Genomic DNA, 26,085 nt, shown 5'->3' with positions numbered 1-26,085 from the left:
ATTAAAAAAAATAATTGCGAATTAAAAAAAAGTTAATTGCGAATTTTTATTTCAGAATTCTGACTTTTTTTTCCCTCGCAATTCTGACTTTTTTTTTTTTTTTTTTTTTTAGAATTCTGAGATTTAAAGAAATAAAGTCTAATTTTAAGGGGGGGAAAGATATACATTTGCAGTTCTGAGAAATAAAGTTAAAACTGTAAGATATAAACAATTCTGTTTATTTCTCAAAATTGCAAAAAAATTGTTTTTTGACTTGATACGCAATTGTGAGTTAAGTCAGAATTGTGAGATAGGCCTATAAACTTGCAATTCTGAGAGCATATCAGTTTTTTTCCTTTCAAAATTGAACATTATTTCTTTATATCTCACAATTCTCACACTTTTTTTTTTCTTCTCATAATTCTGATATTATTTCTTGCAGTTGAAGATGAAGTTCATCATGCAATTCTGAGAAAAAGTCAGAATTGTGAGATAAAAAGTCGCAATAACCTTTTTATTTATTATTCAGTGGCAGAAACCGGTTTTCATAGCTCACTGTTTTATTTTATTTGAAGATGTGATTTATTCCTGCGAGGGCGAAGATGAATTTTCAGCAGCATTATTACAGTCCTCTGTATCACGTGATTAGGCTGATTTGGAAATGTTTTTTTATCAATGTTGAAAAATGTTATATAGTTAATATTTTTGTGGAAATCATTGTTTTCTCAAGGTTGTTAAATTTTAAGATGTGGTATTTATAAAGTTTAAAAACAGCATTTATTCAAAATAGAAATATTTTGTAACTTAGCATTTATTCAAAATAGAAATATTTTCTAACTTTATGAACGTCTTTTAATGTCACTTTTACTGAATTGTTAAATGCATCTTGCTGATGAAAAGTACAAATTTAATAAAAAATAAATAAATAAAAAAATATATATCTATATATCTATATCTCTATATCTATCTATCTATCTCTATATCTATCTATATCTATCTATATATATCTATATCTATATATATCTATATATATATATATATATATTATGTATGTATGTATGTATGTATGTATATATACGTTTCACAAAATAAAGTAAAGCAAATAAAGTGTAATGATAAATAGAGCAAATAAAGTGTAATGATATTAATAAAAACATTATTCTTCCGCCAAACAATGTAGTTCCTCAGAAACGGTTGGGGTTGCAACAAAGTGGTTGCTGAGCAACACAAAGAAGTAAACAAAAGTGTATATTTTATAGAGTAATTTACAACAGCTTAGAAAGTGGCTCAACCAATCAGAACCAAGGACTGGAACTATCTGTTTTATAATTAATATTAGAAAATCGATAGTTTTGAATCTAAATTCTCATTGGAAGAATCACATTAAAAGCAATTATAAAACGGCCAACCTGCTGTGCTTTTTAATATGTGATAATTTGAAAATAGTATTGTTATTCTAGCTTTTGACATGCAGTACAGACTGATATTAGTTTTTAAATAATGGACCAATAAAATGAATCTGGCAGCAGAATAAGCTTATTTACATGTGCACATGTATGTGAGTATTTATATTAGCAAAGTTGTAGGAAAGTTCATGTGATAAAAGAAATAATTAAAATAGATTGTTTTTTGATGTGCCAGTTATCATTCCCACAATCCTATAATTCAGACGATTCTGAAATATGTGGCGTATAATCACTATAGAAAAGTTTTTTGTATGTCTGCTGGGGATTGGATTATTTCAACAGCACATAGACGTCTCAAAACAGCTCAAGAAAACAATGAAACATTTTGAGAGCTGTGAAATGAAGTGTCTCTTCTTTCTTTGCTTTTCTTCCATCATATAGAAGAGCACTACAACACATCCAGCTGGAGCATAAGAGGGATATTATGAAATCATACATTATGAAACCAGCACTTTCAGTGACAAATGTAGCTCTCGCAGAGTCTTTCGACTCCTCCAGAAATCACACCAACAGACAAACAATGTGCAGCATCTCATCTTCTAAGCAATCAAAGTTGAAACAGAGTAGAATTAAAGTAATTGAAGCAGTTTCTCATACGCTGCACATAGCCGAACAAGGGCAAAACGCAATTTTCTCGAAGAATGTAGGCTGCGCGTTTGTCACACAACAAAGTCAAGAGCTTTTGGATTTTTCCGTTTTCTAGATTTAAAATGATCTCTAGGGATTGGTGAAGTTTACCATACTATTTCTGTTTGAGGAGCCTCTATATATTGTGTCTTTGTTTTTCAGACATTCATTGTGAGCAGTGTTGTTATACTTAGCTAAAACTTTTAAAACTGGTTGTCAGTAAATTAAATAAAATATCAGTATTGGGTTAAAAAAAATAAAACTCAAGTTTGAGTTGATGTACTCAAATTACTAAATCTGAAATAAAAAGCTAAACAGACTGATTTAAAAAATGATAAAAGCACACAAAATTACTAAAACAACAAATAAAAAAAAAATATAACAATAAAAGCTAATTCAGTCTGCTTTCCAAGGTGTCATGCCACATCTTAAATTCAAGTTTTAGATGTAACTAAGTGAATTTTAATAATTACAGTGGTAGTTTCTCAATAGAATTTAATACAAATGTAATATGTTATTATGTAACTAGTCATTTATTTGTTTATTTAATGTAATTAACTGCTTCCCTCTTTGATTAAATATCTCTACAGTCACCCATGTGGTTGTACCAGATGTTCCCATCATGCCCTCTACTCTGACCACACTGCAGGGCGTCCTCAACGGCTGCTGGATCCTCCGTTTCAGCTGTAAGTAATGAGTCAGAGCTGGGGATTTGTTTGGGCTTTTTTTGGGCTTTTTTTGGGCTTTTTTTTTTTTTTCTTGACAGGACAGTAGAGATGAGACAGCAAGTTAGTGGGTGGGATTGCGAAAGGTCCACGAGGCAGGATTCAAGCTCGGGACACCCAAAAGCGCTACTGCGCCATATGTCGGCACACTGCCTAACAGGCCACCGGCACTAACCAAATGTCTATTTCTTAGAACTTAGAAACGTAGACCCCCAAAAATAGTTACTTGCATCCAAATTTGCAAAGATGTGTACAGGTGAGCAGTATTTACACTGTGTTGTTCTTGAGCAATGCTATTTCTGTTGAGCAAACCAATATAAAATAACTGTGAACCTATAAAAAATATTAATCTCATTATTTGACTCTGTGGGTTTTCATATATTTGAAAACTGTTATTATTTTCAAATATATGTGAACTTGGCATGTGGTCCTTCATGTAGTGCTGAGTATTTCCTTATGTACGATTTTTCACAGCTTCAGTTCTGTAGTGAAAATCAGTATACTCCGGCTGAAGTGCTGCCCATTCATTTAGCTCCGATTCAAGAAATCTAAGGCTTTTTTGAGTCTGCCCTCACTGCTGAATTCATTTCTGTCAGTGCAGGAGTAACATCAGAAGTGCACAAATGCAGCCTGAAGGAATCATTGCAACTCTGGTGTTTGTTCTTTAAGCTATCTATTTTGATACTGGTTATTGTTAACATATTTGTTATCCATCTTTAATGTCAAGCCCACGGCAAACAACGCCTTTTGAGGGCAGTTTTACTAGATCATCTATCAGTCCTCAAAAAGGCTACTCTTCAAAAAGTCTTGCACTAGAAATGTTACATACTGGAGATGCTGCATGCATTTTGATTTCAGTTCATAGTGTTTTCAGATGCTCCAGATTGACTTATTGCCCTATGATTTTCGCAATTTCAGTAAAGTAGATTTAAAATTGAAATTTACTGTATAATGCAGAATGTCACGGGTTTGGTCAAATTTCGGACAAAAAAAAATCTAAAGTATGTCAGTACACTGACCGATACAAAACATGATATTGACTAGTGTCTGTGATTATTAAGCTGCAAAAATTTGATCTAAATATGAATTCTGCATGTTTGGCATGTCTCCTTGTGAATGAATGGCGCAGATGTGCGGTTTCATTACTACTACCACAAAAATCTAAATACACAACACAGTATTTCTGAAAAAAGAGAAATTAATAAAATTAGAATTAATAATAAAATAATAAATGATTTAAATTAATAAAATAATATATATTTTTAATAAAATCAGTTAATCAAAAAATTTAATGAAACCGTTAAAATGGAATCTATAAAGTTAATGGAAAATACAGAATTTGAGAAAAAATAAAACTATATTTGAGAAAAAATATTTTTCACAAACATATTTACCACTTATTTACCACAAAAATCTAATTACACAATGCAGTATTTCTGAAAAAAAAAAAAAAAAAAAAAAAAAAAATTATGAAAATTGAAAATAATAATGACATTTTTTTTTAAATAAAATAAGTTAACCAGAGAAAATTTTATGAAACCATTAAAATGGAATCCATAAAATTAATGAAAAATATGGAATTTGAGAAAAAATAAAACATTTCAAGAAAAACTGTTGTCATATAATGTACAAATTATCATGCAACTTAAAGGTCTTTACAGCAGCCCGTAAAAATAAAAGTTCGGCTTAACTTGAAAAAACTGTGACAGAAGTATATTACTTAATGTAGGCCTATTGAGTTATAAAATAATTATTAAAACATTATTTTTAAGGGTATTTTAAGAATATTTACCAGAAAAATTATTTACCAGAATTTATTTACCACAAAAATCTAAATACACAACTCAGTATTTCTGAAAAAAAGGGAAATGAATAAAATAATAATTAATAATAAACTAATAAATGATTTAAATTAATAAAATAATATATAGTTTTAATAAAATCAGTTAATCAAACATTTTTATTTGTATTGAATTTGCATTTTATAATTTAATATTAATGCTTTTATTTATAAATATAAGTAGAATATTTAATACAATAATAAAATAATATCTAAAATAAAAATAATAATATATTAATAATAATAATAATAATAATAAATATAATAAAACCAGAACAAATAAGCATTTTCTATAATTCTATGATATGCTTCTAATTTTAGCAGCAGTAATATATTCTATAGCTATGTATAATTGTATTGCTTTTCAAATTGCAGTTGTGTTTTTTCAGATTACTTGCAATATGATTTTTTTTGAGGGGGGGCCAAATCGTGCAGCAACAAAAAATGGAAGAAAAAGTGAGTGAGTGTGTAGGTATACATGATTCAGTTTAGCACTCTTGTGCCACACTTTATGAGCTGTTGATGCTGTGCCTCAGTTTTTTGTTCTTCTGTATGGGTCTCCATGGCTCAGTGTATCACGGTTCAGTGCCCATGAGTGTGTGAGCTGCCAGCGCAACCGATCCACAGCCACCCACTACACACACGCACACACAAACACACACACACGCTGAGCTTCGATGTCCTCTCTCATAATCGTGAATCTAATTAGCTAATATGCTAATGGCTCTTTGCTGCTCGGCTAACAACCTGGCCCTATCGTCCAGAGAGAGAGTCGGATTAACCCCGGGATGTAGCATTCTCACCGCCGCCGCCCTCACGGGGTCCCGGGAAATGAACACTGTAATTAAAGAGGCAGAGGAAGTGCAATTACAGCTCATGATTACTATGGAGGTTTCTGAACGCGCTCCTATAGGTGGTATCGGTGTTTTGTTACCATGGGCTGGGCTGGATATAAAGATAGCGCTACACACTGACACTTTGAATGCAAGAATACTAATCCTGCTAATGGTTTAGCATCACATTGCCATAACAGAATGCAGAATTTTTATCTAAAGTGGGTTTTTCCATTATGATGGAGGACAGGAATGTTTATTTTCCACAGCCTGATTTTCATTCCAGGCCTGTTTGCACTTGGTATTGTAATTGTATTTTATATTATATTAGTGTTATTGTGTAATAAAAATAGTATGAAAAATATTTAATTAACATTATTTTTTTTACACTGAAGTAAAGTCAAAATAATGGGTAAAAAGATCAGGAATGTTTTTATTTTGTATTTTTTGCAAGAAATCCATTAATTACAGTTTATTAATTAAAAAAACATAAATAAAACATGAAATAAATATTCTTTTTTTATTTTATGTAATACACATACCAACACACACTATTATTATTATTCAGTTATTCAGTCATTATTGTTATTGCATATTCAGTGCTTTTATTAATAATAATAGTTTAATTTTAATATTGTATTTATATTGAAAAACATCATGTTTTCATGATTCGTTTTTTTAATTATAAATATAATAATATTCATGTTAGTAAAAATAGGATTTAAAATAAGAATATACCTGCCCCCCAGAAAAGTCCCTTATTTTCACCAAGGCTGCAGTTTATTTATTTATACGTAAGTAAATAAATAAATAAATAAATATTATTATTATTATTATTATTATTATTGTGCATTCTGTGCTTTTATTAATAATAGTAGTATTTAATTTTAATATTGTTTATTGTATTTAATATAACTAGAATATTTAATAATAGTCATGATAGTAAGAATAGGATTTAGAATAAGAATGAAGCTGTTTTGTTTTTCTTCAAAGCTGTTTCTCCCCCAAAGGTCCCTTATTCTCTCCAAGACAGCATTTTATTTGATAAAAAATATAATAATAATAATAATAATAATAATAATAATAATAATAATTATTATTATTATTATTGTTGTTGTTGTTGTTGTTGTTGTTATTACTATTACTATTATTATTATTATTATTATTATTATTATTATTATTATTATTATTATTATTATTATTGCTGCTGCTGTTGTTGTTGTTGTTCTAATTATATTTTTGTTTTTATTATTATGACTGCATATTCTGTGCTTTTATTATTATTAATAATAATAGTATTTAATATTGTATTTATATTTATTTTGCATTTTATAATGTATTATATTCATGTTTTTAATTATAAATATAATTACAATATAAATAACAAAAAATATATAATGAATAATAAAAAAAATAATAAAAATTGACCAAGGCTGCATTTTATTAAAAAAAACCAAAACAGTAAAAAGAGTAATATTTTTTTTTTTGGTGAATAGGTGGTTTAAAAGAACAGTATTTGTTAGAAAATTAAGTCTTTTGTAGCATTATAAATGTCTTTACTGTCACTTTTTAGTCAGTTCCAAATGTACATGAGAATACAGCTTATTTTTGTCGTTTACATATAATATACAGTTTATCTTTATTTAAAAGTACATTTGGAAATGGTATTAAAATAAGAACAAATGTCAAAACACTAAGTATAAAGGCACATAAGACAGTCTGTCAGTTGCAAACGCAGCTAGAAATCGAACTAGCATCTTTACTCTTCTCTTAAACTGTTTCATATGTATTTTTAGACACTCTACAAGGTGCCCATTTATTCCCCTTGTCCTTTTTCTGTCATCATTCTCATTGAAACAACAGACAATAGCTGCCTGCTCCTCCAGAGCTCTTCAGTCAAGAAAGGGCCATTTCAGCCAGACGTACAACTAGGGCAAACCGAGCAGAACGCTATCAAATAGTTGTAAACAAGTTGAGCGGGCGAAGAAGGCTTGTGATGGAGGATTTTTTTTTTTTTTTAATGTGTGTGAAGCAGCAGCTGTTTTTTTTTTTAGACAGCCTAGAGATCACTTGTAGTATATACTGCGCTGAAGACCTTTTGTGAAGAATTTTACCTGACAGAAATGAACAAAAAAATTGTTTTCACCCTTGTTGAGAGAGATCCACGATCCCCTCTAGCTGTGCGTCTTCCAGCCCTGAAAATCTTGTCCGGCTCTGTTACTTTTCCCTAGTGAAAGTTGTAAAATACAGCATAAGACTTGCAGAATTTAACTGTGCGTTGCATCACTGCTGTTGTACTTATTTGCCTTGAAACTGCAGATTTCTTTTGCACTTAAAAGAATAGTTCACACGAAAAATAAAAATTCTGTCATTGCTTTAATGCAATTTTTTGTTCCATTTTCTTGTTCATTCATAACCATTACGCTTCACAACAGACCAAGAACACCGTAAAATGAGACATTATTTTATAAAAACTATAATAAATATATTAGCCGCTATATTCTCAAATAGTGAATCAGTTTTCGGGAAGGCACAGAAAAAGAATATGCATTCTACAGAGCCACTAAAGGGTCATGGTTAGCCGCTACCTAGCCTGTTACATTAGAGTACATAAAATTTCACTTACCACATAAACAGAGTAAGGAGAGATGACTGACAGGATGATGGCGAATGATTTGCAGATTCTGGTCACCATTGACAAATATCTAATCTTGTAAAATGTTTGATAAGTACTGTCGCTCCATAGTATAAACAGAGTAAGTGTGATCACGAATCTCGAAACTGAAAGTAAAAAGCGAACGTGCATTCAGTTCTTTTCATAAAAATTATACAATTTATATACTTTTTAATGTCAAAAGCTTGTCTTGTCTTGCTCTCCCTGAACTCTGTGTATTTTGTCTCAAGACATTAGGGTATGTCGAAAAACTTGAATCGTCGAATCGTATTTTCTCCCTCAACTTCAAAATCGTCCTATATTGCTGTTTTACCTTTTTTGTTAAGGGTGTTTGATTTTCTTTGCAAGTTCACTTGGTGAACGTGAGACTGGGTCGGTACCCATATTATTATTATTATTATTATTATTATTATTATTATTATTATTATTAATATTATCAGGTAACACAAACATGTTTCTTGATTTGAAACAATATTACTCAATAAAACAAGTAAAACTAAGAGGTTAATTGAAGGCAAAATGACTGGAAATGTGAGAAGAAAAATAAAAAAAAAAACAGGAAGTGTTTGTCATGTTCTAACCATAAAAAATATTTTAAAGCCTTTTTAATTTAATGTCTGGTTTTCTCAACTTTCACATTGTAGCAAAAATCTGCTTTTAAACTTGAAAGAAATAAAAATTTGACTTGATTATCGATATCGACTGATGAAAAAAAAATTATTGTGATACTTTTTTGGCCATATCGCCCAGCCCTAAATAGACATATTGGCATCACTGATACTCACCTACGGTCATAAAAAAATATTTAGCAAATATTAAAAATATGTTGTCTTTGTGTTGTTATTTGCTTTATAATTACTTGCTTTTGATACTTTTTTTGAACTAATTATTATTGCCTCATTATTATTATATATGTATTTAAAGTCATTTTAAAGGCTGTTGTTCACTTAGGTAAATTTTTATTTATTTATTTTTTACTTAAAAAAAATGTAATTATCCGATTACTTGATTAATCGTCAGAATAATCGACAGATTACTCGATTACCAAAATATTTGTTTGTGACAGCCCTATTCTAAATTAATTTGAAGATTGAATGTGAAATTATTGCAATATAAAAGTATATTTAAAAACTTTGATAGGTGGGATTAACAAAGTTAATCCAAAGTTTTTCTTTTACTTAATTTCAGAAAAAAATATTTTTTTTAATCGATTGACAGCACTACAAAAAACGCATATGCAAACTTTTTTTAACATGTCAGACTTTACAGGTTTAAAGTGCTGATGTAGTATATCTGCTAAGCCTGCTATGTTTCGTTCTCTTTCTCTCAATCTTTCTTCCAGGGGTGAGTTGTAGCCTTCGGGCAGGCAGCTGGGTCGGGGAGAGCGAGTTCGAGGCAGGTGACGGCCCCCTGCGTGCCCGCGTGAACAGAGGCAGCCTGGTGAGTGACAGGCCGACATGTGGAGGGTCTAACAGTTATCGACACATTTTCCTCTCCAGAGAGGAGGAATAATGGCTGAGTGAAACCCTCTCCTGGTCCTGCTCTTTAATGGTCTCTCATTGTCAATCTGCCATGTTGATCTGCTCTCCTCAGGCTGGCTTGGCTTTTATTACTGACTGTGCTATGGATTGTGGCTTGTTTCGAAAGTCACACACTTCCCCGAGGACAGAGAATTCAAAGAGAGGGAACACACTTGTGACTTTATGAGAGGACTGTGCATTGTAAGACAATATAGGGCACTGGTGATCTCCCTAGGCCACGTGTACGACTCAAATGCATTGCAGTGAAGAAGCCAAGCTCGCTGTTCTGCTCTGATTGCTAAGAAGCCTCCCGACACAGTCTAATAGCAGCTCTCTGCAGTTCTTTAACATGAAAACAGCAGGATTTGGACAGTTGGTAGGATGAGGTGATGTTTTTATAATATAAAATTAAGCAACACTGTGAACATCAAGATAATGATATCCGTTTGGTTATGTCGTTCAGTTCTGTGAATCAGTTTAAACTGTCTGATTCATTGAATTGATTCAAAAACTCAGTGGTAATTCATTGGCACCATCATTTATTTTTACAATTATACCATTTATTTGATCACAAATACAGTAAATGATAACAGCATGTGTTAAAAGAATAAATATAATTTATTCCTGTAATGACAAAGCTGAGTTTTCCACATCCATTACTTTAGTGTTCAGTGTCACATGATCCTTAAGAAATCATTCTGATATGCTGATTTGGTGCTTATAAACATTTTATTATTATCATTGTTGAAAACACTTATGCTGCTTAATATTTCTGTGGCAGTCCTAATCCTTTTTTCACGATTCTGTCATGAGCAAGAAGTAAAATTAAATAAAAATAACAAAATTATTTTTTTTTTACTGAAATAGCAATGTTTACTGTCACTTTTGATCAATTTAATACATGATAAATAAGAGTGTTAATTTGTTTTTAAAAAAATCTTACTGATCCAAAGTGCTGCGTATTTAGTTCAATATGACATTTATTACTATAATTATATTGACGCATATGTGACCCAGGACCACAAAACAACTTTTTTTTGTAATCTAAATGGTTAAAAAGGAAAGCTGAATAAATAAGCTTTCCACTGATGTGATGTATGGTTTGTTAAGATAGGACAACATTTGGCCGAGATACAACAATTTAAAAATCTGGAATATGAGGATGCAAAAAAATCGAAATATTAAGAAAATCGCCTTTAAAGTCCAAATTAAGTTCTTGCAATGCATATTAGTTTTGGTATATTTCCAGTATTAAATTTACAAAATATTTTCATGGAATGATCTTTATTTAATATCCTAATTATTTTTGGCATAAAAGAAAAAAATATATAATTTTGATCCATACAATGTATTTTTGGCTATTGCTACAAGTATACCCATGCTATATATGACTGGTTTTGTGGTCTGGAGTGGTGAATGTAATTATTGACTGCAGAGAGATTGAAACAGAATACAGAAAGATGATAAATATTGCTGAAAGACTGAAAAATATATTTTTTAAAATTTGGCCTCATTCCATATTGTGCTGATATTTATCAAAAATAACATAAACCTTATAAATGCTGTAGTGTAAATACTGGTTACCTCTGAAACAGCATTAGAATGCAAAGGACACATTCCATAGTTGAATTCTGCATTTGTTTGTGTTATATTGCAGCTGTGTCCTGGTTATTGTGAGGCTTTAATGGCCTGAGTCTAGCGTTTTGACCTCTCAACAAGTGTGTGCCAGTGACCCATATATGCAGATCTTTGCTTTGGGCATCTTACGACTCCCCTGAGCTGGCATTGTCGCAGAACAATCCAGACCAGAGCAAAAGCCTGTTACTTTAACCCCAAATGTCCTGCAGCTGCTTTCATAGATGGCACAGAAGTGGCTAAGATTTTCATTGAACCATATCTTACCACTTTTTTTTACACCTAGCTTCTAGTAGCAGGTTGTTAGTTACTCTTTTATTTGTGAGGGGCTCTATTTAAAGGGTTTCTGCAGTCTTTGAAAACCTAGAGTAATAATTTTAATGGAATTCCTTGAAAATGTCATAGAAATAGGTAAAATATTGAAGTCATTGTACATTTTTATAGCCAGTAGGTCAACATTTCATCAGCTAGGAATTCCTCTATAAATGTTTTAAAATCTGATTAAATAATCATGAAGGACTGGAGAAGTCATGGAAATGTATTAGTCAAAAAGGGTGACCAATATTCATGTGTCACCTTTAAAAATGCAAATATTTATGTCTCAGCTTTGACTTAGCAGTTAGCAAACTTTAGATACTTTGAGTTCTGGTGCTCGTGTAGGAATAGTGGGTTCAAATCTGGCCTTTTATTGTCACCCAGTCAGAGTTTTCTCTCTTTTCCCAATCGTTTCCAGTCACCTCCACAATCAACATGTCAAAGACCTAACAAAATGCCAATAATCTCAATGCAGCTCATTATAGGATGCCATTAATTATATATTCATGTACTTTGTTTATGCTTTGTATACTAAATCTCTCTCATTTTCTCCTAAATCTTTAGCTGCCTCCCCTCTTTGATGGCTGCTTCTTCTACATGCTGGGCTCCTTCTGCAAGCCCCCGAAAGACGAGATCATTCAATTAGTGAAAGAAGGAGGTGGACAGCTTCTGAATCGCCAGCCCAAACCCGACAGTGACGTCACGCAAACCCTAAACGCAGCGGCCTACCATGCCAAGCCAGGTTCAGACCAGGTTCTCTGCACCCAGTATATCTTATACGATCCTCAGAGCTCTTACAAACCTCAGAAGGTCCGGGTAGGTAAGGTTTGGTCGGCTCCATCCACGTGGCTTCTGGATTGCATAGCTGCGTTTGAACTCCTGCCAGTGCCGGAGCACTAGACCCTGTACTTGGTGTATTATTATGTTTCAGCTTTATGACATCAAATAAAACCATTTTCTGCATAAGAGAAATTAGTTTTTACCCTTATCGGAAGATAGAGACAGCATAATTGCTCTGTTTTTATCAAGCTTAAAATGTGAGGCAAAATAAAGGGTCTAACTATTCTATCAAGATTCAAGTCACGTGGCAAAAAAGTATTTGCACGCTTTTTAAAGTCTATTGTGCTTGTTCTTTTTGTCCAGGCCAAATTATGCCATCTGAAAGCTAGAAATTATAAAAACACTTGCCATTGTTAGGATACATGACCTATTTTGAGCAGATGTGCAACTTGCATGCAAAGAATTTAGAGATCTAGTGGGAATTTGTTTTATATTCCCCCAGACAAAACTTACATCTTCATCAGACATTTAAATGCAATGCTAATTGCTTAGACCGCTTTTGTTTTGAAAAACCAAATGGTATTCATAAAGTCCAGGACGGGATAATGGGATTCTGGCTTTCTTTGCTTCTATAGATGATGAGGTGGCATTTAGATTAGATTTTATTTAGGAAAAAGTACCCAAAGAGATGAATGGAGAGAATAAGAGCAATTAATTTTCAAACGCTGGCGCTTTCAAACAAGTAAGTTATTGTTTTCTTTGCTTGTTGTTTCTTCAAGGGTTAAAAAAATGAAAGATTTCTGGTCTTTTCTGGCCATCTCCCAAGACGGGGCTTTCAATGGGATTAGTCAGGGATGCTCCTAATTGCTATTGATTGCTGTGAGCCGCATTAAATTGCTTCGCCTTCGTCCTGCAGGGACGTGGAGGGAGGCAATTAGTGGTGTGGACAGGGTTTTGTGGGGTGATTAATTGGAGGGTATTAGAGGGTCCTGTGGGTAGTGGGAAACATGCACCCAACTCTTAACACCTGACTTTGCAAACTTTATCATCTCCCTACTAAGAGTTAAGAGCTTTCAAATGCACTTTTACAGAACAATGTGTGCAGTGAGATGCAATCCTGAGGGCAAAGATTCTCATTATGTGTTGTTTTTCACAGTTCTGGTTCTTATGTTGCTTTCGGTTAACAGTATATCTGAAGATGTCCTTAATATAAATCCTGGCTTTTTTATTCATCCGAGATCATCTTTTAGAGAAAAGTTATATTAAAAAGAAAGGCTGGAGATGTATATTTATAATTATAATTGTACCCACTATACAACAGAGGCTGATGAAAAAACGACACTGTAAATCTCAGAAGTACTGAAGAATGATCTTCTTTGTATGTATGGGAAGTTCTGCTGCCAAACAAACTTTATAAATTGTAAACTAGATTCCAGCTTGAAAGGGCAATGTCTCAAGCCCTATTCGGACAAGACTAGTTTTCCCGTTCATTTAAAGGGATAGTTAACCCAAAAATGAAAAATCTGTCTTTACTTACTCACATTCCAAACCAGTAAGACTTTTGTTCATCTTTGGAATACAAATTAAGATATTTTTGATGAAATCTGAGAGCTTTCTGACCCTGCATAGACGGCAACGCAACTGACACGTTCAAGGCCCAGAAAAGTAGTAAGGACATCAATAAAATAGTCCATGTGATATCAGTGGTTCAACCTTAATTTTATGAGGCTACAGGAATACTTTTTGTGTGCAAAGAAAACAAAAATATTGATTATTCAATAACGATTATTATCTCTTATTGATTATTATTTCTTCTCTTCTGTGTCAGTCTCTGCCACGCATTCACTAGAGTACCATAATGCATGCCGTAGAACGCAGGCGGAACGAAAGAGCTAGTCATTTGAAGTGCGCCATTCGGACCGTTTATCTTATCTGTATCAGCTCAAAGTTAAAACGCCGGTGCGGCGCAAACTTACTAGAGCAGATGTTTACTCGCTGATGAGTCTCGGTCATGCAATCACTAAACAGTGCTGTGAGATCCAGTGTAAAGCACTTGAATTCAGCGACAAACATATAACTGGGTTTATAGCCAAATGATACAGCGCTGATGAACAAGAGAGACACTGTGTACAATGATACAGATGGCTTTTTAATCTAAAAATCGCCATCATCTACCATAGATTTACTGTAGTATTAGCTCTAACTGCTCCATGGTATTGTGTCAGAAATGTGGGTATTTATGTCAAATTTTATTGTATTATTAATGGACATGTATTGAAGGAGGAGTAATGGAATATAATTACAGTATTTATAATTACACTATTGTTTTTTTATTAAGCTATAGCGTTTATGCATTTATACTAAATGTATTTAGACTACTGTTTTTCATACAAATACATAGAAACCATATTACATTTTTACCATGGTATTGAGGTGCTATATTTGTGGTTTTAACTGTGATTATCTAAATGTATGCTACTATGTAAGACCAGTGGTTGTTAATAATAATAATAAAAAAAACCTCAAACAGTCAGAATAATTACATTTTACAATAAAAAATGAGGTTGCTACAATTTTTACCAATATTACTGATTTTGATAATGAACATAAATCTATATCTGCATCCCAACTCAAGCTACTATCAAATGTGCATTTCTGAAACAAAAGAATGTTATATTATTTTTAATATTATGAGGCAAAACAAACCTGTTTCTTGATTTGAAACAATATTACTCATTAGAACATGCAGAACTAAGAAACTATTTTTTTTTCTTATTATTAATTTATTTTGTTTAAGGAAAAATGACTGAAAAAGTGTAAAGAATTAAAAAACATGAAGTGTTTGTCATGTTCTGACCTTAAAGGGATCATCGGATGCTAAGTTCACTTTTTCATGTTGTTTGAACATTAATGTGTGTTGGCAGTGTATGTAAAAATCTACCCTACAATGATAAAAATCCATGCAGTGGTTTTTAATTAATCTGTAAAAATAATATCCCCTTTTTCAAATCGAGCTGTTCTCAGATGCCTCAGATCGCTGTAACAGTCCATTAACTTTCCTTGTTTCAATGCAGAAGCAGGGATGTAAGTTAGACAAGAATATCTCTGATTGAGTGATTGAGGTGTTGTGTTGCTGGATGTAATAATGAACATAGTGGTCGTTATTTACTCCCGACATCTGAGCTGCTGAAGATGTAGTAGATTACATTTGTTTGTGAATGGAATGCACCTCCCAGTCTACATATATCCATCTATGTTCGCAAGAATCATTCGTGATCCAGCTTCACTTACAGCAGAAGTGTGTATAAGCGTTTTTTTATGAATCTTTGCGATTGCCTTTCCTTATAACGTGGTAGTTAGGAAGTTTAGCGGCTAAACGTGGCTAAATGTGGCTAAAGTAAACAAGATCGTCATTCCACAGAGAGAAGAGAGGGGCGGGGTGAGCAGAGCTCATTTGTATTTAAAGAAACAACCCTTTAGAATGAGATGATTTTTGCTGAGCTCATTTTGACAAGGTAAAAGGGGTGTTGTTTTACAAAACCATTGAGACTTTTCATTAAGACCCTAAAGAATCATATCAACTTGTGGAAAATGGGCATCCGATGACCCCTTTAAATAATAGTTTAAAACCACAATTAGCTGTCTGGTTTTTACACCTTTCACATGCACGCATACATCGTGTGAACCATTGCGGTTGAACCACTGATGTCACATGGACTATTTTATCAGTGTCCTTACTACCTGTCTGGGCCTTGACCGTGTCGATGGCATTGCTGTTTATGCAAGGTCAGAAAGCTTTTCAAATTAATTTGTTCTGAAGATGAACAAAGGTCTTAAAGGTTTGGAATGACATAAGGGTGAGTAATGATAGAAATTTCATTTTTGGGTGAACTACCCCTTTAAGTATATTAATAACAGCACTTAAAAAAAAAAGTGCAGTTTCTTATTCGCTACCTAGTGCACCATATCTGTTTTTCCCCTTGTACATTATTTGGGCTTCTTGACAGTTGGCGGTTTAAATGCTTCCTGCTGATATCTGATGTAAACAAGAAAATGAAATCAATAAAGAGTGCCCCATCCTCTGCATAATACCATCAGGTATGGTCTTCACCTTAATTAATTTCTTCCCTTAATTATGTATGATCTTGTGGGCACATTTATTTATTTAAAGCAATCACAGACATCCGCTGCTAATAACTGTAACTGAATAGTGCTTTCCCTGTAGTAGGTAGGTCTGTAGGATTGAAAGCAATTCACTTCTGGCTACTGTTTCTGCTACTTATGATGAAAGTTCCACTTCTTCAATCGCTTTTAGGGGGCTCAAGGATTTCTTTGTGCCACTTCCTGCTGTTGTATCAGCACTTTAATGCTCTTCTAGACAATGATGGATGAGTAAACCTGTGGTGGAGTTACAGTAATGGTCTAAGTTCCTCTCTTTCCTGCTCTCTGACCTCGGTGTGGTGACTGTTTTCTTAGCAGTAGCAGAATAAAGTGAACATGTGCCCGGCTCTCCCTGTGACAGAGCGAATGTGGTGTTTCCAAACTGTAAATGAATGGCTGGTTATAAAATACCGCCTTGTCAGCATTTAGGAACTGCTCATGTCTGCAGTATCAGATGCCCTGTGCATCTGGCTGGAGATGAGCTGGTTGGATATGCTTACAAAAGATATGAATGTTAAAAAAATAAATAATACACACACCGGCTTGCTTTTTTTTACTGAATAACACTTTTTTTTTTTTCGGTCTATTTAACAAAATAGTTTTGTCTTCATAAATAATACACGTTTTTAATCCTCTTTCTAACTCTGAATTCAGAATACACATTAAACGCTTTGAGATATTTACATGTTTATACATTAGGAAGGGCACCTGGGCTTTGTATTGTCCCATAAAAATGAAACACACCTATTATAATGATAATAATAATTCTCATCTTAAATAATAGCACTGTTAAATGATACATATCAGTGAGTAAAATTTGTTTTAAATGAATAGTTCACAGAAAAATGGACATTCTGTCATCATTTACTCACTCTGATGTTGTTTCAAACCAGTATGACTGTTTCTTTTGTTTTCATTCACTTATTATCCTCTCTTCCAGTGAGATCTTACATGCTGGAACTGAATCAAGATGTTGGATCATTCTGAAAGATTTTGTAATGTGAAATGATTCACTCAAAAGGCCCAACATAAAAGAAACAGTTGTTTACCAATCACACATCATCTTTTCTCATAAAACCTCTTGTATATATTTTGGTCTGTTTCTCGCTGGTTATTCTATGGCTTCAAAAGACTTGGAATGTAGCGCATGAATCATGGCTCAGTTTTTTCAGATTTTGGGTTCCTTTTGAAGCTTGACAGCTTCAGTTTCTCATTCATTGTAACTGCATGGAAATTCACAATTTGAGTACAATTCTTGAACATTTCTACATTTATGTTCTATAGAAACAAGCCGTTCGGCTTTGCAACAACACGAGGGTGAGTAAATGATGGCAGAATCGTCGTTTTTGCTTGAACCGTCCCTTTAAGTGTAAGGACCCTCAGTGCCCGTCAGTAAGAAAAGCTGATTGTTTAACAGTATTTTTTTCCTCTTCCATTATAGATGCAGTTTGTTTTCAGGCACAAGTTCATATAACAGTTTTGTTTAGAAAAAAGAACAATCTTTCACAGCTTCCAGCTACAGTTAGTCAGTGTCTCAAAAAAAAGAGCAATGGTTCACTTTTACAAAACTGACAGTGAATGGCGGAGACATTGACAGACATTGAAGGCCATGTGCACAAAGAATCAGGTCTTTTTAGAAGCATGATGCAAAACACAATTTCTTCACAGATGAAGCCGGTCCTTCCTTCAGTGGACGTACTGTAGCTTGTTATGAATCAGGGCGCTGTGAAAAAGTACAAATGTGATGTATTCCACGTCATCAGGCCAGGCCATTGTGAACTCCATGTGATTGTCAAAAGAGAACAGTGGGGGGAAAAAAATCATACATGAGGACAGATGGGAGTTTTAAGTGCCACAGCTGACTTTCAGTGAATAAATAATCAATAAATGACAGTTTCACTATCTCTCATGATGTCCAATAATGTGCGATATGCTGCCAAAACAATAAACAGCTGTCAAGTTTAATAAACATTTAGGGTTAATATATAAAAACACACTTTTTATCCCACACAACAATTCCAGGACACAATTTGTTTCAATAAAGTCTGAGACTTTTAGGGCAAATCTCACAAAAAGTGTGAAAAGAGCATGTCCAGATCATATTTCACCCCAAAATCAAGAGAAAAGTTTATTAAATCGGTTTTTAGCACCATTTAGATGTTTTATTGTGTTATTATTTCATGGCAATTTTGTCATTTTATGCAATGTTATTTTGTCAATTAAGCAAATTATTTTCCAAAATGTAAAAATGAAATATTTTAAGTATTTATACAGAACTATTATGTGTAAATTATGTGTATTTACTGTCATGTATTAGATCACATTTATATATATGTGTGTGTGTGTGTTTGGATTTGTTTGATCCTAAGTAAAAACTAACATTTCTAAATATTTTTACTATTCAAAAGTAACTTTTCTACACTGTAAAAAATAAAAAACACAATTTGTTGAGTCGGCTTAAAATAATTTGTTACCCTGCTGCCTTAAAATTTTAAGTTCAGGCAACTAAAATAAGTTTATTCAACTTAAAATGTTAAGTTGTACTAAGTAACAACTTAGATATTTGTGTTTGATAAACTTAACAGATGGGTAAGTAACCCAGCTGCCTTAATATTTTAAGTTGATTCAACTCAAATATCTAAGTTGTCACTTAGTATAGTTTAACATTTCAAGTTGAATAAAGTTGAATAAGTTGAAACTTTTTTTGAGTTGAATGAACTTAAAATTTTAAGGCAGCCAGGTTACAAATTATTTTAAGTTGACTCAACAAATTGTTTTTTTACAGTGTATTTGAGTATATTTTTAAAATATAAAATATTTTCAAATTTATTCCTGTGATTTCAAAGCTGAATTTTTTGCGTCACTACTCCAGTCACATGATCCTTCAGAAATCGTTCTAATATTCTGATTTGCTGCTCAAAAAAAAAAAAAAACCATTTACTATTATTATTGTTATTATGTTAAAAACAGCTGAGTATCTAACATAGAAATCTTTTGTAACATTTAAATGTCTTTATCATCACTTTTGATCAATTTAAAGCATCTTTGCTAAATAAAAGTATTAATTTCTATATTCATTTCCCAAAATATACTGACTCCAAGCTTTTGAATGGTATAGTGCAGGGGTGGCGAACTCCGGTCCTGGAGAGCCGCAGCCCTGCAGAGTTCAGCTCCAACCCTAATAAAATCTCACCTACCTGTAGCTTCCTAGTAACCCTTCGGACCTTGATTAACTTGTTCAGGTGTGTTTAATTAGGGTTAAAGCAAAACTCTGCAGGGCTGTGGCTCTCCAGGACTGATGTTCGCCACCCCTGGTATAGTGTATAATGTTACAAATGCTTTTATTTCGGATAAATGCTGATGTTTGGATCTTTCTATTCTTTAAAGAATCCTGAAAAAATTCAACTCAACTGTTTAAAAAATAATAAATGTTTCTTTAACAGCAAATCAGCATATTAGAATGATTTCTGAGAATCCTGTGACATGGAAGACTAGAGTAACATCATTAAAATGCAGCTTTGATCACAGGAATAAATTACATTTTAAAAGCAGTTCTATTTGAATATCTAATAGTTCTAATATTCAACATTGAGAATAATTGAATGGAAAGTACTATTAAATTTATACATTTAAAAGATTTGTTGTGGAGTAAGAGGGAACTAAAATATTTATAGTGTTTATCTAAAACTAAGTTTAATTTACCAGCATTTTCTGAATATATAATTTAATGTGAATTGTTTTCCGGAAAATATATTGCACACACGAAAAAAACCAAAAACCAAAAAAACTATTGTTCCAATGGATTATGGAGATTTTCGTGTAAAATGTGCTTGAATTTTCATAAAGAATTAAACAGAACTGATCACAAAATATAATCATTTCCATTGTGCAATTTTTTTGCAATGTGATCTGGACATATTTTTGTGAGATTTAGCCACTAATATGATTTTGTTGTTTTGTGTCGTTTTTACAGCCATAAATCATTAATCTGAGATTGTATGCTAATTAAATGAACGATTTTCTCACAGGGCTTTGAAGCTCATGTTTTGTTGCTACAGTAGATGTATCAGTCTAGAACTATAGCAGAGGACAGATTAGCTCCGAAATCCTCCTCTAGTCTGTGATTTTTAGAAAGCCAGCACCCTGCACCCATTGGGATGGGCAGGCTTAGGACAAAAAGAGAAACAGAAGCCATGGAAACAAAAAGATCACCCGCTCGCATAAGCCTGAGCTTTGCTTGTAGCTGTGGGTCATGTTTGGTGCTTAGTGCTTCACAGTCTCGCTCGTGACAGCTTGTGTACTCATCCGCACGCTCTCTTCCTTTAGTAACATTCTGTCCCTGTGTTAGATGATACTACACAACATCTGTTTTTTATATGATCAGAGCTGTAATAAATGTCCAGTGTGAATAACACTTTAGGGGGTGTTTTATAATCGTTTGTCTTCTGCTATATGTCATTTATGGACTTTTACGGTTCATTATTTAAATCGAGACTTAATGATTTGTTGACTTATTGGACAAGCCTTAGTTTGAGCTATAGAGAGACCCTGAAGATGAGGTAAAGGCAGTGAGCGAATGCATACTGTATATATATATATATATATATATATATATTCTAGCACATTCTTTGCGGGTCACGTTGTTGCATTCATTGTCGTCTCATTACCAAATCTGCAGATCTGTTATTAAGTAGCTCATCCATCAGCGCTTAGAAACAGAGTCCAAAAGGTTAAAGGGAATGAATGCTGTTGGATGGGAAAAAATACCTATGATAAATCGCAGGTGCTTGGTGAAGTTCCCATTGAATTAATGACTGGTATTCATCATTGAGAAAAGAAAAAAAGGAAATCAGGCAAGTGGGTGCCTGATTTAAAGAGGATCTATAAGCTCTGCATTAGTTAAACCTGAATGATGGTCAATGTTGTGCTGCACAGATACAGGAAAATCTTCAGCAAATGTGGTCTAAAAGCGGCTCAGAGTCTGTTTAGAGGTTCTTATTGGTTTAAGTGCTTCTCAAAGTGCAGTTGATCAACATCTTCCTTCTAAGCTGCGAGCGAAATTGCCGTGAGCTGAGGTTACGGATGTGCCGAAGATCAAAAGAAGTGGTTTTGAGCGCCGCTTTGAAGCGCCAGACTGTATGCAGATTCCTGCCTTTGTTTTAGCCCTCTGCATGCTGGGCTGCGTGTCTGCCGGGCAGTACAACAGAGGGCAGAGGCGGATAATTTATCACTGCATATTGCCTGATTAAGGAAAATTAAAGTAGGCTGCTGTGGGCTAGCTAATTGCTTAGATAAGTTCAAGCTGCTAGACTTTAGGAAAGCGTGTTTGTTTGGGCTTGGGAGAGAAAAACAAGGGTATTACAAACAAAACTCTGAAGTACGGTAGTGATTTATAGGACGCACAGGTTCGGTGATACTTTCCATGAATAGGGTACAGTATATGGCCTATATTGTACAATACTATAATACATATCATATATATGTGACCCTGGACCACAAACCAGTCATAAGAGTCAGTTTTTTGAAATTGAGGTTTATGCATCATCTGAAAGCTGAATAAGTAAGTGTTCCATTGATGTCAGGATAGGGGAATATTTGAAAATCTGGAATCTGAGGGTGCAAAAAATTTAAATATTGAGAAAACCGCCTTTAAAGTTGAAGTTCTTTTTATATTACTAATCAAAAATTAAGTTTTGATATATTTACAGCAGGAAATTTACAAAATATCTTAATGGAACATGATCTTTACTTAATATCCTAATGATTTTTGGCATACAAGAAAAATTTATAATTTTGACAAATACAATGTATTTTTAGCTATTGCTATAAATATACATGTGCTGCTTAAGACTGGTTTTGAGGTCCAGGGTCATATATTATATTTATTTTCTATGAAAGGTAAACATTTTTGCCATTTGGGATCTGTCTAAATACACTGTAAAAATGATTTTCTGAATTTGTAAATATAACAACGATTATTGAAGTACATTTTACAAGAAAATTGTTTCAGTCTTTCGACTTTTCACTCCAAAAATGACTAGTTTTTATTTAAAAACATATACAAAGTAAATCCTCCCCCCTTTAAAACTGATTTTGTTGTTATATTAGTTATTATATACACTACTGTTTTGCACTTGGTAATTTATTTATTTATTTATTTAAAGAAGTATCTATTGCTGACCAAGGCAATTTAATTGATCAAAAACTGCAATATTATTTTTTTGAGAATATTATTACAATTTATATTAATATATTTTACAATTTAATTTATTTCTGTGATAGCAAAACTGAATTTTCAGCAGCCAGTACGCCAGTCTTCAGTGTCACATGATCGTTCAGAAATCATTCTAACATGCTGATTTGGTGCTTAAGAAACATTTATTATCAATATTAAAATCATATTTTTGTATTAATGTTTTTGTGGAAATCGTTGCATGTTTTTTCTGGATTCTTTGTAGGGGTGGGCGATATGACCAAAATCTTTTATCACGATAGTAATAATTTTATTTCATGGTAATGATATACATCACAATATAGTTATTTTTGCTTTAAAATAAGGGCTTTATGACATCAAGATTTTTGGTAGCATAGAAATTTCATAATTCTTGTAACTAGTGTCGATATCACAAAAAACTAATACTAGTCTAAAAAAAAAAAAAAAAAAAAAAAAAAAAAAAAACAGTCACTGATTAAATAAGAAAATAATTATAAGCAATAAGACAAAAAAATTTACAGTAAAACAAATAAATAAGTAATGCTACATACATCAGATGTATAAAAAACTGCATATTCTTCATTGTGTAAATTAAATATATATTTCTTCTTATTAAAGTTACAAAAGTGATTTAGTCAAGAGTGGTGAGAGATTTTCTGTCTTTTGCTGTTTGATTAACATGAATGACAGACAGCGGGAAAATCAGACTGCTGTCACTTTAAGAGCTGCCCAGATCCAATATACAGTTACACGTGTGTTTTCTTTTTCAGCTGTTTGCTTTAACTTAAGACCTAAATTGCTGTTTACGAGGATACTTGCGAAGACGGGTATTTTGACACATACATAGGTGTGTATTTAACTATAAAGAGGCAAAAATATCTGTGTCCAATACTCGCCATATAGCGAAATGAGATCTGTTTTACTGCTGATTGCATTTCAGCGGCTTAAAATCACTTTTTTTTTTTAACCGCAATGCTTTAAAATGCATGCAAATGATACGTTTTTGTGACCACGTAACAATAGTTAATCGTGTCTACTGGTATATCGCCCAGCCCCAATTCTTTGAGTCGAACATTTTAAAGAACAGCATTCATTTTAAATTTTGAAACAATATAAATAATGTCGCTTTTTGATCAATCTAAAGCATTCTTGCTGAATAAAAGTATCTTAGAGTTATAGTAGTGTACCCTATTCATGGAAAGTGTTTGCTACCTATAATGCTAAATCCATCTCAAATGAGTTTTCTTATATGAGTGATGCAGTAAATCATTTCCCAGTACAATCACTAAATCATCTTTGCTTCCCAGCTGTGTTTCTCTTGGGCCATTTTCCAATTACGTGGTGTAGATCTACCTTATTCCCTCTTGTTCCACTAATTAAACAATTAAATTCGAACTTGTCATTAATCATGTTTCTTAATGAACAAGTTCATACCCCTTAGTAACACTACCACTAAATATAACTCATACTCCACAAATGTGGGAACACAGAGGCTTGTACAGGACTAGTGGAGGCGAGGTTTTGTGTATGTAATGTTGTAATGTGTGCTACGGTAAAATATCTCACTGTAAGCGCAGACTAAAATGATCAACCTTATCTTCAGAGGATTGAGGTGGCATTTTAGGTTTAAGTGTTCTCATTGAGCACTTATGGTCATGTGAAATATACAAACAATGTGTTTGAGCAGCATAAGCAACTAATAAAACGAGTGGGTGAATCTCATGAAACCTGTCAAGAACTTGTCCAGATGTCAAAATCAAATGAACAAAAGAAGAAATTGAAGAAATTATATTTTGCCTAATGAAAATTAAGCTATTTAGACACTTAAGCACATTTACCCCTAAATTATCATTACGGAAATGCAAAATATTTCATTATCATTAATGTATGGTCAATGTGTCATTAATGTAAACCCAAAAAAACAGCTAATGTATTTATATATTCTGATATTTGTTAGTTTAAATATATATTTTTACAAATATGTAATTATTTTAATTTATATTATTTTAATATTTTTTTTTTATATTCCTATATGAATTTAATATAGTAAAAAGTATTGTATTTTATTAGTGAAAATGTAATGACAATCCCTGTGATCAAAAACAGCAACAAAAACCCAAAAAATAACAATTTTGAGGGAACTGTAAAATATGAATTTAGGTTCATTTTTATGAGTCAAAATGCAGAAAATTATACTGATCCTGAAAACAGCCTTTTTTTGTGTATGCAAAGTATAATTCCTAATTTCTAAGTAAAAGTCTTTACTTAACAGTAAAACAAAATCAAATAATTTTTTACATAAGTGTTATAAAATATTTATTGTGGTTGTATTTATTGTACTTGTATGATCATAAATTCTTTTAAAATAAAAATCTTTGTTTTAATAATTTATATAATTAGTATATTTCAGTAATTTGATAATTTAATATTCCTAGATTCATTTTTAATATTTTAAAAATACTGCGTTTAATAAATAATGTGGAGCTACAAAAAAATAATAATAAAATGCAAATATGAGTTCATTTTTAGGAAAAAAGGTAAAAGTGCAGAAGATGTAAATGAATTTATGCAAAGTATCATTTCTAATTTTATTCTCTTGATTTTGGAGGGAAATGTTTTCATGAGGTTCACCCTAGTATGAACTCATCACAGGAGAAAAATGTGTCCTCAGTGATAGACACTTATGATTCTGCCAAGGACTTTTATGTGTGTGTATGTTTGAGTGTACAGTATGTTCCATGTATCTCAGTATGTCCAGCCATCTCAGTTTGCCAGAGGAATTGTGCTCCTGCCAATCAGTCCCTCGCTGTCATAAGGTGGGCCGTCCCCTGCACCCACAGCCATGTCGCACGTCGCATCGTGTCCCTCCTTTCAGCTCCGGAGGGTTTCTATGATGACGCCTGACCGTTGAGACACTCCCGGCGCAAGCACTGCGCAGGCTTCCACCAGTCCCCACTGTGGCACCGACAGATGGTGCAGTCGTCCACCTTCACTTCAATGCCAGCTGGGATGATCGTCGTTCCAGCGAAGCAATTTGGACCTGTCACATGGGAGAAAGGAGGAGATTTTAAGCAAGCAGGAACGAGCGAGAGCTCACAGGAGCCTCTTTTGGGGGGGAACGCCAGAGTGACTCATGGGAGTTCTGAAGGCGGAACAGACGTATGGATGTTTTTCACAGCCATGCACCGATGGGCTTGTTTTTCTAACACTAAAGCTCTTTTGCTCCTCTTTCTTCCTCTCTTTTTCTTTCTCTCTAATTCTCTCCCTCACACAACCATCCTCTCACTGGGATGCTTTGCATTCTAATGCGCCACAG

General features: G+C 33.0%; 2 protein-coding genes across 5 annotated transcripts in view; one reads left to right on the top strand and one right to left on the bottom strand.

The window, feature by feature from the left end:
• The window catches only part of bard1 (BRCA1 associated RING domain 1), a 30,752-nt gene extending 18,088 nt beyond the window's left edge, over positions 1 to 12,664 (top strand). The window contains exons 8-10 of one of the 2 annotated variants that reach the window (XM_051118555.1): positions 2,663 to 2,758; positions 9,487 to 9,584; positions 12,179 to 12,664. In XM_051118555.1, coding sequence (XP_050974512.1) covers positions 2,663 to 2,758; positions 9,487 to 9,584; positions 12,179 to 12,514 — 530 coding nt within the window. In that variant the 3' untranslated portion in view covers positions 12,515 to 12,664. The remainder of the gene's footprint in view (positions 1 to 2,662; positions 2,759 to 9,486; positions 9,585 to 12,178) is intronic. The other variant, XM_051118554.1, reaches the window with a different exon arrangement.
• Positions 12,665 to 17,093: 4,429 nt separating this feature from the next.
• Positions 17,094 to 26,085, bottom strand: part of vwc2l (von Willebrand factor C domain containing 2 like) — a 43,144-nt gene continuing 34,152 nt past the window's right edge. For all 3 annotated transcript variants that reach the window (XM_051119811.1, XM_051119812.1, XM_051119813.1), the window contains one exon: positions 17,094 to 25,809. In XM_051119811.1, coding sequence (XP_050975768.1) covers positions 25,658 to 25,809 — 152 coding nt within the window. In that variant the 3' untranslated portion in view covers positions 17,094 to 25,657. The remainder of the gene's footprint in view (positions 25,810 to 26,085) is intronic.

Source organism: Labeo rohita, chromosome 9, assembly GCF_022985175.1.
Source record: "Labeo rohita strain BAU-BD-2019 chromosome 9, IGBB_LRoh.1.0, whole genome shotgun sequence".
Taxonomy (NCBI): Eukaryota; Metazoa; Chordata; class Actinopteri; order Cypriniformes; family Cyprinidae; genus Labeo; species Labeo rohita.
The sequence above is the reverse complement of the archived record's forward strand: the minus strand, read 5'-3'. Positions and strand labels throughout refer to the sequence as shown.